This window comes from Onychostoma macrolepis, chromosome 02, assembly GCF_012432095.1.
Source record: "Onychostoma macrolepis isolate SWU-2019 chromosome 02, ASM1243209v1, whole genome shotgun sequence".
Lineage (NCBI taxonomy): Eukaryota > Metazoa > Chordata > Actinopteri > Cypriniformes > Cyprinidae > Onychostoma > Onychostoma macrolepis.
In genome coordinates, this window is record NC_081156.1 from 13,401,347 (window position 1) to 13,414,365 (window position 13,019).

Sequence of the window (13,019 nt, forward strand, 5' to 3'; positions counted from 1 at the left end):
GTTAGTTTTAATTTTAATGTGTAAACGCAGCCTAAGATGAATCTGATTTTTCAGCATTAAATCTTTTTCTCTTCTTTGCTATCATTTATGATCCTATTTGAAATTACACTGCCAGCTAAAAGATTAGAACAATTAATTTAGAAAATTTAATGTCACTAAAAAATGTCACTAATGCTCACCTCTGCATTACTTAAAAATAAAAACAGTAATATTGTGAAATATTATTACAATTTAAAATTCCATTTTCTATTTTAAATGTATTTTAAAACATAATTTATTCCTGTCTGGCAAAGCTGAATTTTCAGCAGCCATTACTCCAGTCTTCTGTGTGACATTTTATTATAAATGTTAAAAACAGTGGTGCTGCCAAAGAGTTTTGTAAAACCTTTTTCGTTCAAAACCACACAACAATTTCTTAAATATTCCAAACTTTTGTCCAGCAGTGTAGGGTGGGAGATATTAACATTGTAACCATGCATATCATTTAGAACAACCTAAAAACTCAAGCAATTTTCAGTGAAGTACAGTAAAAACCCACACACAAACAGATGCATGTAACACAGTAGTTAAAAATCATTTAATATTTTATACATATATTTATATATGTACACATTAACTTGTATACCTGTAATGTCAAAAATCCATCGACGGAGATCACCGCAGGTCAGACCTGCCAATTTCCCAAGGTGCAGCTATAGAGACCCAGAGAGGAGATCATAGAAAAGCGAAATCTACCACTTACATCTACTTCGGTCCTTTTGTGCTGTAGACACCTACTTTATCTACATAGCCGCTTGTGCTGAGCTCCTCTGCCCTTACAGTAGGTGTCAGGTTTTAATCCAAACCATGTTTTCTTACCTCCTTGAGGCGATTAGTGGCATCTATTCCTCACAATGTGTTTTGGCCTCAACAGAACGAAACATTTCTGCAAGAGCAGGTGCGAAGGACAAACTGAAGTTGTTTGTACAGCTAAATCACAGCATCCCTAGACACCATTGTGTTCTGCTGTCCTGTCACAGTTTCTCTTTGTGAATAACATGTTTTTAAAAGGATTACAAATGCTGATATGCACAAGGAGCTTACTTTCTAGGCATAAAACATTACTTATTGAGTCGAAGGCATAAATGAGGAGGGACAATCGTGGAGTTTTGTCCAGAATACACAGATGGGTGGGGAAGACCGTCACCTGCGTATCCACAGCTCTTTCTCTAGAAATGTCGAAGACTCAGTGCAGTAAATACAAAATCTGAATACTTTCAGATTCTTGAAGATAATGTTTTAGAGCATTGGTGATGTGGAATGTGTGCATGACGCTGCTGAGATGTGGCGTAAAAAGCGCTTTAAAGAAAGGGGTTTGTGGAGGAACTTCCTGTGGGGTACGGTCCCGCCGGACCTCCGCCCTGAAGAGAAGAAGACAAGACAAGACAAGACAATGTAACCATCAGAGCTGATGAAGAAACATTGTTCTGAAGGTGTAATTCATAGCGTCAGTCCTCCAGCACATTAGAAGTACTGTTACTTTTCAAAGCTAATTCGACTTTGCCAGGATTGGAATTGGGAACCACTGCATTAAGCATCTTCAATGCAGCCTAATATCAGAAAAGAGTCAGCCATTAACGCATTAAAAGTGCACTCAGTAGTTTGGTGCTAATTTAAAGTATTTCAAACATTAATAAATAAATTGTCTTTTTGTGAAGTGTCAAATGACAATTTAATGTGTCAATTTTTTTGTTGTACTCATAATAGTTTTCTACAATTATTTTAATTAATTATGTTATAGGGCTGCCACTAATGATTTTGATCTGTTGATTATGTAAATCTGTGTTATTATGTCTTCAATTAATCGGGGTAAATTATTCTACTGCCTGCCCAATGTTGACCTACAAACAATGTGCAAATTGAAGGACAAATGAAAACAAATATAGTGAATGGATCTGTCACAAACATTACGTTCGAAAATTAGACAGGCAGACAAAGACAACAAACGAGTGGAAATATGGCTATGGCATACACAAGGTGGTAAGACACCCAAGTCACTTCTCTTTTGTTCATCAAGTAAGAGAATTAATTATTGTGTATTCATATAATAATAATAGCATCGCTAATAGAATCGCTATTACTACTGAATGTACCTTAATTTGTGGAATGTGGGACTCAAGAATTTGACTAATGTTTTCAGCAACACAAATGGTAATTCACTTAAAACAGAGGCAACAAAATGACATCTAAAAAGTGCAGTGAAGATTAAAGTGTTGAGGTTGTTTACTTTGCAGTTACTTTTGAGACAACATTGTTACAATGTTGCATTTATAAGGCAAAATTAAAAAACTAACCTAATATGCGTGCGCTGTCTGTGTTCCAGGGTTTAGTTCACAGAAGCATTTTTGAACTTCAAGATTACTTTTGTCTCCTTTTGGTTAATCACCATTATTTCTGCTTTTCAGTTTTAAACAAAAATAGAGTTTTCTTATTTTTCCAATTAATTTCTTTATTCTTTAATTTTTCCTTTATTTTAGGTTAGTAACTATAGATTATTTTTAACACCGCTCTTACAAGTTTTAGAACACAAACACAACAACTCCCAGCTCCCTAAACAAAAAAAAGTTATCATCAAAACTACAGCTGAGGTAACAAGAAAACCTTACTTTATATTGGGAGGCCTTTAAAGGGGTCATGAACTGAGAAATCAAAATTCAAAAATCTTTTGACATATAAGGGGTCATTGTGCTATAAAAACATGCTGTAAGTTTCAGAAATCAAAACTTTGTCAGTAGTCTAAAAACAGCTTATATTGAAGGCAGTCTGCCAAAAACGACAGCTTTTGGAAAGTGCCACTCTATCATCTAATAGTGTGGCTAAACCCCGCCTCCGCAGAAGATGATCAACGCCTGCTTCTATATCACTGCCTGTTTAGCCCAGCTCACCGATCCATGCACATAGTGGGTAAATGACAAGAGAGGCAAACGCAGGTCTACGCAGAAACCAAATGACAAAGATGTTCTGAATACAAGACGCTGTGCAGTGCCAGGTTGTGGAAAAACAGTCTTTGCATTGATTTCCTTCTGATCTACAATCCGCCACGCCTATTCAAACAGAGCGCTCCGAAGAGGGGCGTCAAATCAGGACAGGAAATAGCCTATTACTTCTAAAATATGATGTTTTTTAATGTAAAAATATTGACGACATTATAAGTGGAGATCAGAGTACACAGTACACAATAAAAAACAAAGGCAGTTCATGACCCCTTTAAATATTATATTGGATTATGGGGGGTCTTTAAATATTTTGTTGGCCTATGAGGGGCCTTTGAATATTGTGTTGGATTATGGGGGACCTTGAGTCCAAAAGGTTGAGAACCACCATTTTAAAGCAATGAATAAAGAATGTCTATCATAGAGAGTGACGTGACATGCTCGTGAGCCTGGTCGCACTTGAGTGGAGCTCCGTACGTTTGGCCCCTTTTTGGAGATTTTTTTTCATTTATTTTAAGTTTTATTCATTAATAATACTTTCCCTGATGGCATACAATCGGAAATGGCAGGAGTTGTCTCCGTTGGCTTCCCTATAGGGCGACCCTATGGGCTTTTTGAAAAGATCGCTGCCGACGTGGCTCCCGTCTCTGGCAGGCAAAGAGATTGAAGTGGAGCGAGTGCATCGCGCATACACGAGGCTCTCCTCAAATCGTGCTAAACCACAGGTTTTCATCTTTAAACTGTTGCGGTACACGGACAGAAAGCTCATTTTGCGGGCCACCAGACTTCACGCCCGGTGGAAACATCCGACGGAGCAATGCTGTCTTTCTTTCCAGATTTTTCTCCAGTCACCGCAAAAAGAAAAAGTGCATTTGCACCAGTTAGAAAGGAAATGAGAGAAGCTGGCATCCAGAATTTTCTTCTTCAATCAAAGTGAACCTAAAATGCTATACTCCCCAGAAGAAGCAAGAGTTTTTCTGAGATCCCATTCATCCACAAACTCTCAGTGAACTTCAGCTGGACATTTGCCATCTAATCGGGGAAGAGATGATCTAAATCAGGGGTCACCAGACATGGTCCTGGAGGGCCAGTGTCCTGCAGAGTTTAGCTCCAACCCTGATTAAACACACCTGAAGCAGCTAATCAAGCTCATACTAGGTATACTTGAAACTTCCCGGCAGGTGTGTCGAGGCAAGTTGATCAAGGATCCAGGATCAAGTTTGGTGACCCCTGCTCTAAATGGTTAGGTGACTGTGTTTTTCACTGTTCACTCTAATGTTCACTTCTTAATTAATAATTACTAGAAGCTTTCATTGTGCATACAGTATCGTTTACTGATTATGATGTTATTTTATTTATGTTTTAGTTGTATTCCTTCTCTCTCTTTCCTTCTTTTTTTAAATAGAGATACTACCTAGTCAATATGTGACTATGGGGCCAGTGCTGGTGCTTCAGTAATGTGCAGGTTTTTGTTGACGCCACGGATCATATTAAGGGGTGCTGGCAGATCAAGGTTTGTTCTTGGTTTGATCTGCCATAGTTCATGGGAATGTATTTATGTTTTTTTTTTTAATAGTGACGGGAAAGGTTGGGGGGTGGTTTAATGGTAGACTCAAATGGTTTTATTTTCAAACTTGTATTTTGTCTTCTTATGCAGTAATTCTGTTCGATACCCATGATTGACCTTAACATGCTGAGTTGTAATATTAATGGCCTAAATGTCCCTCATAAACGCAAAGGTTTTCTGGATTTTTTGCGAAGAAGAAAGATTGATATAGTGTTAGTTCAAGAATGCCATTTGAAAGAAGAGGATATACGCAGGTGTAATAATAAGTTTTATGAAGTGGTATCTCACTCATCTTCGGATACTAAAACCAAGGGTGTCCTAAAATTGGTGCGGAAGACTTTAAATATTACTATTTTAGATAAAAGTTGTGATACAGACAGTATTCAACACATAAAAACAATAGTGGAGAATAGGAATATTGTATTTCTTTCAGTTTATGCCTCTTGTACTCCTGACCCTACTTTTTCTCTGTTGAAATTGTATTGGGTGCAGATATGAATTCTGTAATGTCAAATATCCTAGATAGATCTGGACCAAAGGAATCACACTCAAGCTTTTTTTTTTTCTGAATATGAACCTATCATCTTCTCTGATGTGATCTCTTTTCGCAAGGATCTTTAGGCACATTTTCGCATTGTTTTTTTTGGGAGTGCCTCTCTGACCTTTTTGGACTCAGCTCTCACAGGACCCGTTATATTTGTTGGGTACTGAGATATGTTTGACTCCGTGCCATTTTTCATGAATGACTTTTGGGACTTCACCTTGTCCGTCCAACAAAGATGTTTATTGTTAGCTGCTCCACAGCAGCAAAAAAAAATTGTTAGTCAACTGTTGGAATCCTCCTCACACAATGGACAGACGAACCTGGACTGTGTATTTGTTGGACATTATCTCGATGGAACTCTCAATTTCTCGTATACATAGATCTAATGTGGAAACTGTAAATTTATGGCATTCAGCTTTTAATGTTGTCATCTTTTCTAAAATACTTGTAAAAACTATTTTGTTGAGGGTTGGGGTGGGTTCTAAATTTGCACAGTTGCTTTTTGTTTTTTACTACTGTTCCCAGAAGAAAATTTAATAAAAAGTTGTTAAAAAAAAAAAAGTGTCTATCATACTTTGTATTTACATCCAAGCCACTGGCTTGCTTACCATGAATGGGTTACTGGAGATGCCAGGTCCTGTGACCGCCTGCCCATAGTTGCCCATAGGTTTGGCCTGTCCGTAGGCTGGAAAGCCCCCTGAGGAGGACCATAAAAGAAGAACGGCTATGGAGCTAATGTATTACACTGACAGACAATGCTAAAGCACCACATGAACCTGCTACTCCATCACATGCAACACCAAAACTCACATCAAAGCACGAAAAGCAAAAAGAGCTGAAGCTTAATAAAATACAAACCAAGCCTTTCTCATGACTTATAAGAGTATGCATAAAAGAAAGGCATAAGCCACTGGGGGATTGGGCCACCTCACACTCACAAAAACACAGATATAGTCTCACATACCATTGGGCTGTTGGTGGTAGGCTGCAGGTGGGGGAAAGGGACCTTGGCCAGGGAATTGCTGCTGGAAGGTCCCACTAAAACTGGTTGGCAGGCAGTAACTGGTTGTGTTCCCAAAGCCAGCTGGCATGCTCATGGAGCCAGTGCCAAATGAGGCTAAAGTAAATAAAAGGAGACCAGAGGAGGAGTAGCATGTTTCATCTGCTCATTCCTTAAATGGACATACACATAACGGGCATGCTGATCTCGACCAAAGCTAGGTTTTACCTGAGGCTGCTGCTCTTCCGTTGGTTTGGAATGGATTTGTGGACATGGGCTCCTGAACCATTCCAGCAGCCACAAATGGGTTTGTGGAGGGGGCAGCTACACAATAAAAAGAGTCGAGTCAGTGTAAAAAATTAAATGTTAAAACTAACTTACTTAAAAGAATCTTAAAAGCTCCACCTGCAAAACCCTGTTGCATGTTAGGTAGTCCTGACTGAGCTGGAGGTGCAGCAGCTCCTGGAACGCCTCCAAACACACTTTTGTAGCACATGAACACATAAAAAGATATATATGAGCGCACAAAAAAAGATTAAAGCCTAAAAAGTAAGGTGGATTGTGCAGCAAGTAATACAGTAATCTCTCACGCTTGTACGCTTCCAGTTGTAACTGTTGAACTGAGGGCACTGTCAAGCTCAGCCAGGGCAGCGTAACGGTCCTCTGTTGATAAACTGCTCAGAGGCGGGGCAGGAGCCATACTGGGTAGTGGAGGTATGGATATGCCTCCACCTGCATGGCAAAAATTATCTTTAGCCTAAATTTATTCAAGTCTTATTGGATTAATAAACACGCAAGCGTCAACAACAAAACAGTTTTCACAATAAAAAAAACCCAAGATATATTGATAAAGGATGTACTCTTTGTATTCATGTTGGTTTGTTATCATGGCTTTTATACTTTTTATACATTTTCAAGATAATGACGTGGTATTACCATCAATTAAAAATTAATACATATTTACTATTAAATAATAATAATAATAATATTATCTAATATCTATTAAATATTGTACCAAAAACATAAAAAACTTGTTGCCTGGGCAATTAACTAATACACTAAAAAACTTAAACACAAAGTTACCTAGAAATATAAAAACAAAATAATAAAAAGGAAAGCACATAACGAAAATGACTCAAATTAAAATGAAGACTGAAAAAAAAAGTTGTTCAAAATGTTAATAAATACTGTAATAGTATATAAATAATACTTAACACAATTTACCTTTTAATGCGAGTTGCTCCACATGACATTTACAACCTGAATTAACCTTGCCTTGTCACGCAGTTCTGCAGGGGTTCTCTCTAGGATATATTTTCCCATTTTATACTTAATTTCTGTTAATTATTTTATTTTTTACCCCTGTACTTTGGTTGCACCACATGACTTGTGGTTCAAACAAAAGTTTCCAATTATTAATACAGTTTTGTTTAACTATTTTCCCCCTAGAAAATTTCACGTTAAAATTATGTTAAACTACTTAATATAGTTTTCTTTTCAAGACTTAATGAAGAAATAATAATTCTTTTTTAAAAATCAGTAAAGCAATTATGATATCAGGACAGCTGTTGATACTGTCATTTCTGACTTCATGCCCCCAAAATGAATTTTAATTCAGAAATGAAAAAAACCAAAAAAAAAAAAAAACCATGCTCATTAGAGAAGAGCTGTTTGAAGTCATTCCATGTATGAACTGCATTTTGAATGTATTTTTAAATAAATCAATAGACGAAGACAAAAAAAATAAAAATTCAATTCACTGACCCATCATCTTCCTTAAATGACTGGCAGGTTACTGTTAAAGTAAGCCAACAGCAACAACAGCACAGATGTGACTTTTAGATGACTACATTCTGTAAAAGCCATGCCAGGAAATGGAAATACCCATGAGCATAACACACAATGGATAGGGTAGGGTAGGGTGTGGTACCTGTGTGGGGTTGTTGAAGGGAAGGCTTTGAGGGGGGTGATGTGCCAAAATGTGACGGTACACTGGCGCTTCCAAAGGAATCAAAGTTGGCAAAGTCTGTGGTGGAATTATTTTGTGCTACAGACGGCACAGGGTGAACAAAATACATTAATGAACAGGACTGATGAGGAAAATTAAGTGACCGTGTGAAATCATGGTTCTGACATAACTTAAGGTAACCAAAAGCAAAACAGTGAACTGAATGACATCGTATACAAATGGTTGTAGAGTAGGATAGCTGACATCATGACATGTCAAACAGTGACATTTAAAAGGATTGTTCATCCAAAAATGAAAATTCTGTCTTCATTTACCCACTCTCATATCACATATGAACTGTTTTTACCTATAATGAAAATCATTTTCCCCACATTATTTTTTGTGTTACTTAGAAGAAAGCAAGCCATACAGGATTGGAACAGCATGAGGGCGAGCAAATAAAGACCATTTTCATTTTTGGGCGAACGTTACCTTTAAATGAATGACAGAAAGCTACAAAATGATTAATAGTGGTGAAATAATTAAAGGAACTTGTGACCAGCCACAGCATCTAAATAAGCTCTTCACCTTTTACATAAATTAGAGCTGTCAATCTATTAAAAATGGTTACCTGAGGGCCTGTTAAAATGTGCAAAATTAGCAAAGTTTGAGGAGCTGGCAGTTTGAGCTTGAGGGGCAGCAAAAATATCTCCACCCAAGTCAGAGAGGAGGTCAAACTTCTTCTCCAGGCCTGCAGACTGGGCCTGAACACGAATGGTCACTGGGGACTGAGAGAGAAACGCGGGGAAGTCATGAAGAGGAAAACAGGGCATAAGGTTTTGCGAAGAAGAACTGACTGTTTTGAGGTTTCAAATGAAGGTACAAAGGTAAAGGTGGTTGTTTGTCGTTACCTGGTTGGATGGAGTCTTGGTAAGATGCAGGGTTTTGAGGGGCTGGGGAAGAACCTCTGGAGTGCTACTGGTACTGCTAGCAGATGAACCAGATATTGAGGCCTGCACAGAAGCGATCACCTTGGCTTGTTCTGGGGGAACATACCTGAAAATGATGGTGGCACAATAATAGATCTGTCAATTTGTAGGCCAACCTGGAAGGCTAATTTGCCACGTGCACCCTGGGGATTTTCTAAAGAGTTTATTTAATAGAGGTTTTTGATTTATGAGTAAAATAAGGTCTGAGACTGGTTAACATGACTTAAAGAGCTTTGTTCCATAACATAATTTGCAGAAAGTCATACACTACCATTCAAAAGTTTGGAGTCAGTAAGATTTTGTTTTTTAACGTTTTCTCTTATGCCCATCAAGGATGCATTTAACTGTTATAAATACAGTAAAACATTACCATTGTGAAATATTGTTATAATTTAATTAGTATTTTTTTATTTTAATAACTTGAACATTTTATTTATTCCTGAGATGTCAATGCTGAATTTCCAGCAGTCATTACTCATTCTAAAAATCATTCTAATATGCTGATTTGGAAACTTCTGTAAACAGTTGTACCATTTCATAATTTTGCAAAAAATTATGAATTAAAAAGTACAAAAAAGATGAATTTGAAACATTTTTTTATAACATTATAAATATCCTTACTCTCAGGTTTGATCAATTTAATGCATCATTGCAGAATAAAAGTAACTTGCTAATTTACTACAAACCCAACATTTGAATGGTAGTGAACATGCTATGGATGGGAATTTTTCTATTTACAGCTTGTCTCCATGGAATATTTGACTCTAAATTCATAAACAGTAAATCAGCAAATGGGTTAGGAGTCAATATTTTCTATTACAATTTTTTTGTCTTAAAAATTGCTCCATGGCTCTTCAGGTCTGTCGGATGGCAGATATAGTGTTCCTGCTAAAATGTGCCATTTTTTTCCCCTTTATTGGGACAAGAGAGTACAGCCTTGTTAATTTAGTGTAGTTTCCTGATTCCACAGGGGATGTTGGGGTTTCCATCAGAATTTACTGAAGAATTTATCTTATGAACCTTTATTTTAAAATTCATTTTTAGAAAAAGCTTTCACAAAAACACACAACACAAAAGAAGGATGGATCTGACCAGAGACTTCTTACCATCTTTTCTTCTCATATTTCTCCTGAAGAAACTCTTTGACTTTCTGAGGTTCACGGAAATCTGGGATCACGGAGCTCTTGTCATCATACAACCCCAGCCAGATGTGCTTGCAGACCTGAGCACAAAAAAAACAAAACAGAGAGGCTACTCAGAGGAACCTCAGTATGTGTATATATTGTAACGGGCCCTTTGTGTAAAAGCGTGTAGTACCTCATTGGTGTGTTTTTGTAAGAACTCGATTTCCTGTTGGGTGAAAGTTGTCATAGAGATGGACTTCACTCTGTGTGGAGGGTTGAGGCCTCGTCTGGGGTACAAATCAAATGACATAAACATCACAGATTGGTCACGGCACAGACAATACTAAACTTCTAGAGCCCTGCTTCTACCAATCATACATTATTAGTGGTGCTTATATTTGTTATTCTTCTAGACAAACTTTCTTTGCACTTCAAGCACAAATGATCCCTCAAAACATATTCTTTTTTTTTTCCAAAAGAGATTTTCTATGATGTTTCTAAATGATCAGACTTACGATTTTTGTTGTAAATCTAGCATTATTATTTGTTGATTTTTGGCATTGTTAGTTAATAACTAAATTATACATACTATTAACATGTAAAATACATTTGAAATCATTTTAATTATGAATAAATTATTTCTTACAAAAATGGGAGAAAAATATCCTTGCATTGAAAAGTGTGACAAGAAGCCAAGTAGAGCCAAGCAATCAGCCAGGACCCCATAAAATCAATATCGCAACATGCCAAGGCTGCATAAATGAACCATGAGGGTGGGCTCTTTTGACACGAGTGGTGTACTTAAGCACCGTTATGACCCCTCAGGCTTTGTTTGGGGGTCTCTGGGGGCCCCTGTCCCATTTAGTCGTATCTCAGCACCAGAATATCACAAAGACACTTAAATCAGGGGTGACTTATTTGACTTAGAATTGTAAATTGAGGCTCAGTGCGGAGCCCCAAAGCCCTTTGGAGGCCCTCAGAGGCTCTTGTGGGTCCCTGTCATATTTAGTCATATCCTTGCACCAGAATGTCATAAAGACACTGTGCACAATGGTGGCTCTTTTGACTTAGGACACTGAACTGAGGCCCTGCGTGGAGCCCCAAAACCCTCTGGGGGCCCCTGTCTTATTTAGTCACATCACTGCACCAGAATATCATAAAGACACTGACATTGAGGGTGGCTTTTTTTTGTCTTAGGACCCTAGATTGGGGCCCTGGGTGGAGCCCCAAAGCCCTCTGGGGTCCCATGGAGACCCTTGTGGGCCCCTTTCATATTTAGTCATATCTCGGCAACAGAATGTCATAAAGACACTGACATCGGGGGGTGGGCTCTTTTAACTTAGGACCCTAAACTGACGATCTGCGTGGAGCCCCAAAGCCATCTGTGGGCCCCTGTCTTATTTAGTCACATCACTGCACCAGAATTTCATGAAGACACTGACATTGAAGGTGGCTTTTTTGTCTTAGTACCCTAGATAGGACCTCTGTGTGGAGCCCCAAGAAGATAATAGTTGTATCTCAGCACCAAAATGGCTCTTCTGACTCGCTAGTGTGCTAAGAGCCCATGTGCACTGACAGGGGCCCCAAACTCAGCATCACAATATCATACAGACATTTTCACATGTGGCATTGTCTGTAAGTTCAAAACCACTCACATTTTCTTCAGTTCATCCAGTTATCAACATAATCTATGCACAAGCAGCTGTAGTGTTTAAACATGGGTGTCACACGTTGCTACAATACTTTCTGAACACACACTCACAACTAGCACCAACGTCACACTGTCTTATTTGAAGAGGAGCCTGTCTTTTTTGAAAAGTTCGACTGCTCTGGCCCTGAATCTCGTGCTATTTTTGTGAAAGCTGATGTTATGATGATGTTAGAAAGGCAGCTGGGACACATTCTGCAGATGATCTCTCAGATGGGAGGGGTTGTTAGGCGTCTGCCTGTACAGACTCTTGGGGAAAAACAACAAGTTTATACACCATCTGTGTGAATATGAGGGGCCTCGTTAAAAACTTACAGTATCCCGGAACAGGTGGTGCACACAAACGAGCCCACTGTCATGTTGGCGTAGGTCGGGCCGCGCTGATCGCAATCAAAGCATTTCCTATTGGGAGGCAGGCTGGTCATCTCCCGAAGCATCTTCAAGTGTTTCTCCTCCTGTTTTCGTTTGGCACTCGCCGCCATCACGAAATAATAAAGCTGTCGAGTCTAGGGCAGGTGGAGCTGAGAGTTATTGGTAAATCTAGTGCATAAACACGCCCGGCAGCGCTGGAAAATCGTTCCACATAGGACAGCCAGGAATAGCCATAAACGTCTGGTTCTTCACTGGACTGATGTGGAGCACCAGAGGCTGTATATGTCAATACTGCCACCTACTGCACCGGAGAGAAACGCCTCTGCTGGCACAAGTTCAAAAAACACCGTAGAAAACTCCTTAAATGATTGCCATGTTATTCACATGGTACTCAAATGTACTTTGAAAACAATTCAACTATAAGAGAGCAGAAAATCCATGGTATCCTGTCTAAGAAACATGACAGTTCCTTAGTTGGTACTTTGTAGTTTGTGGATGTATCAAATACAAATATATACAAACATAAAGCACAAACTGCATCTGACACCAGAGTTAAGAATAAGTTGATTAATAAGTAGGCCTATGTGAATGAGTGAGTGAGTTACTCTCTTTGTTGTACAATGAGCTGGTTTTTAGTTTTCTAAATATTTTTTTTTTGTACATTTAAAGTTGTTCAGCATTTTAAAAATTCTAATTTGAACACTTAAAATACTAATTGTTCAGTGATTTAATGTTCTGCTAGTAAATAGCAAATTATAGGTCGTATAGCCTATTACGAAGAACAGAAATAAAATG

General features: G+C 38.3%; 1 protein-coding gene across 1 annotated transcript; it reads right to left on the minus strand.

Annotated features, from left to right (window-relative positions):
* Window positions 1–420: 420 nt before the first annotated feature.
* agfg1b (ArfGAP with FG repeats 1b) lies at window positions 421–12,490 on the minus strand. The gene is made up of 12 exons (XM_058759248.1): window positions 12,168–12,490; window positions 10,338–10,431; window positions 10,127–10,242; window positions 8,943–9,087; window positions 8,663–8,819; window positions 8,014–8,130; window positions 6,674–6,815; window positions 6,489–6,565; window positions 6,312–6,407; window positions 6,048–6,200; window positions 5,692–5,780; window positions 421–1,400 (listed from the first exon to the last, which is right to left on the minus strand). The coding sequence occupies exons 1-12, from the start codon at window positions 12,332–12,334 to the stop codon at window positions 1,341–1,343; spliced, it is 1,413 nt and encodes a 470-aa protein (XP_058615231.1). The 5' UTR covers window positions 12,335–12,490; the 3' UTR covers window positions 421–1,340.
* Window positions 12,491–13,019: the final 529 nt, after the last annotated feature.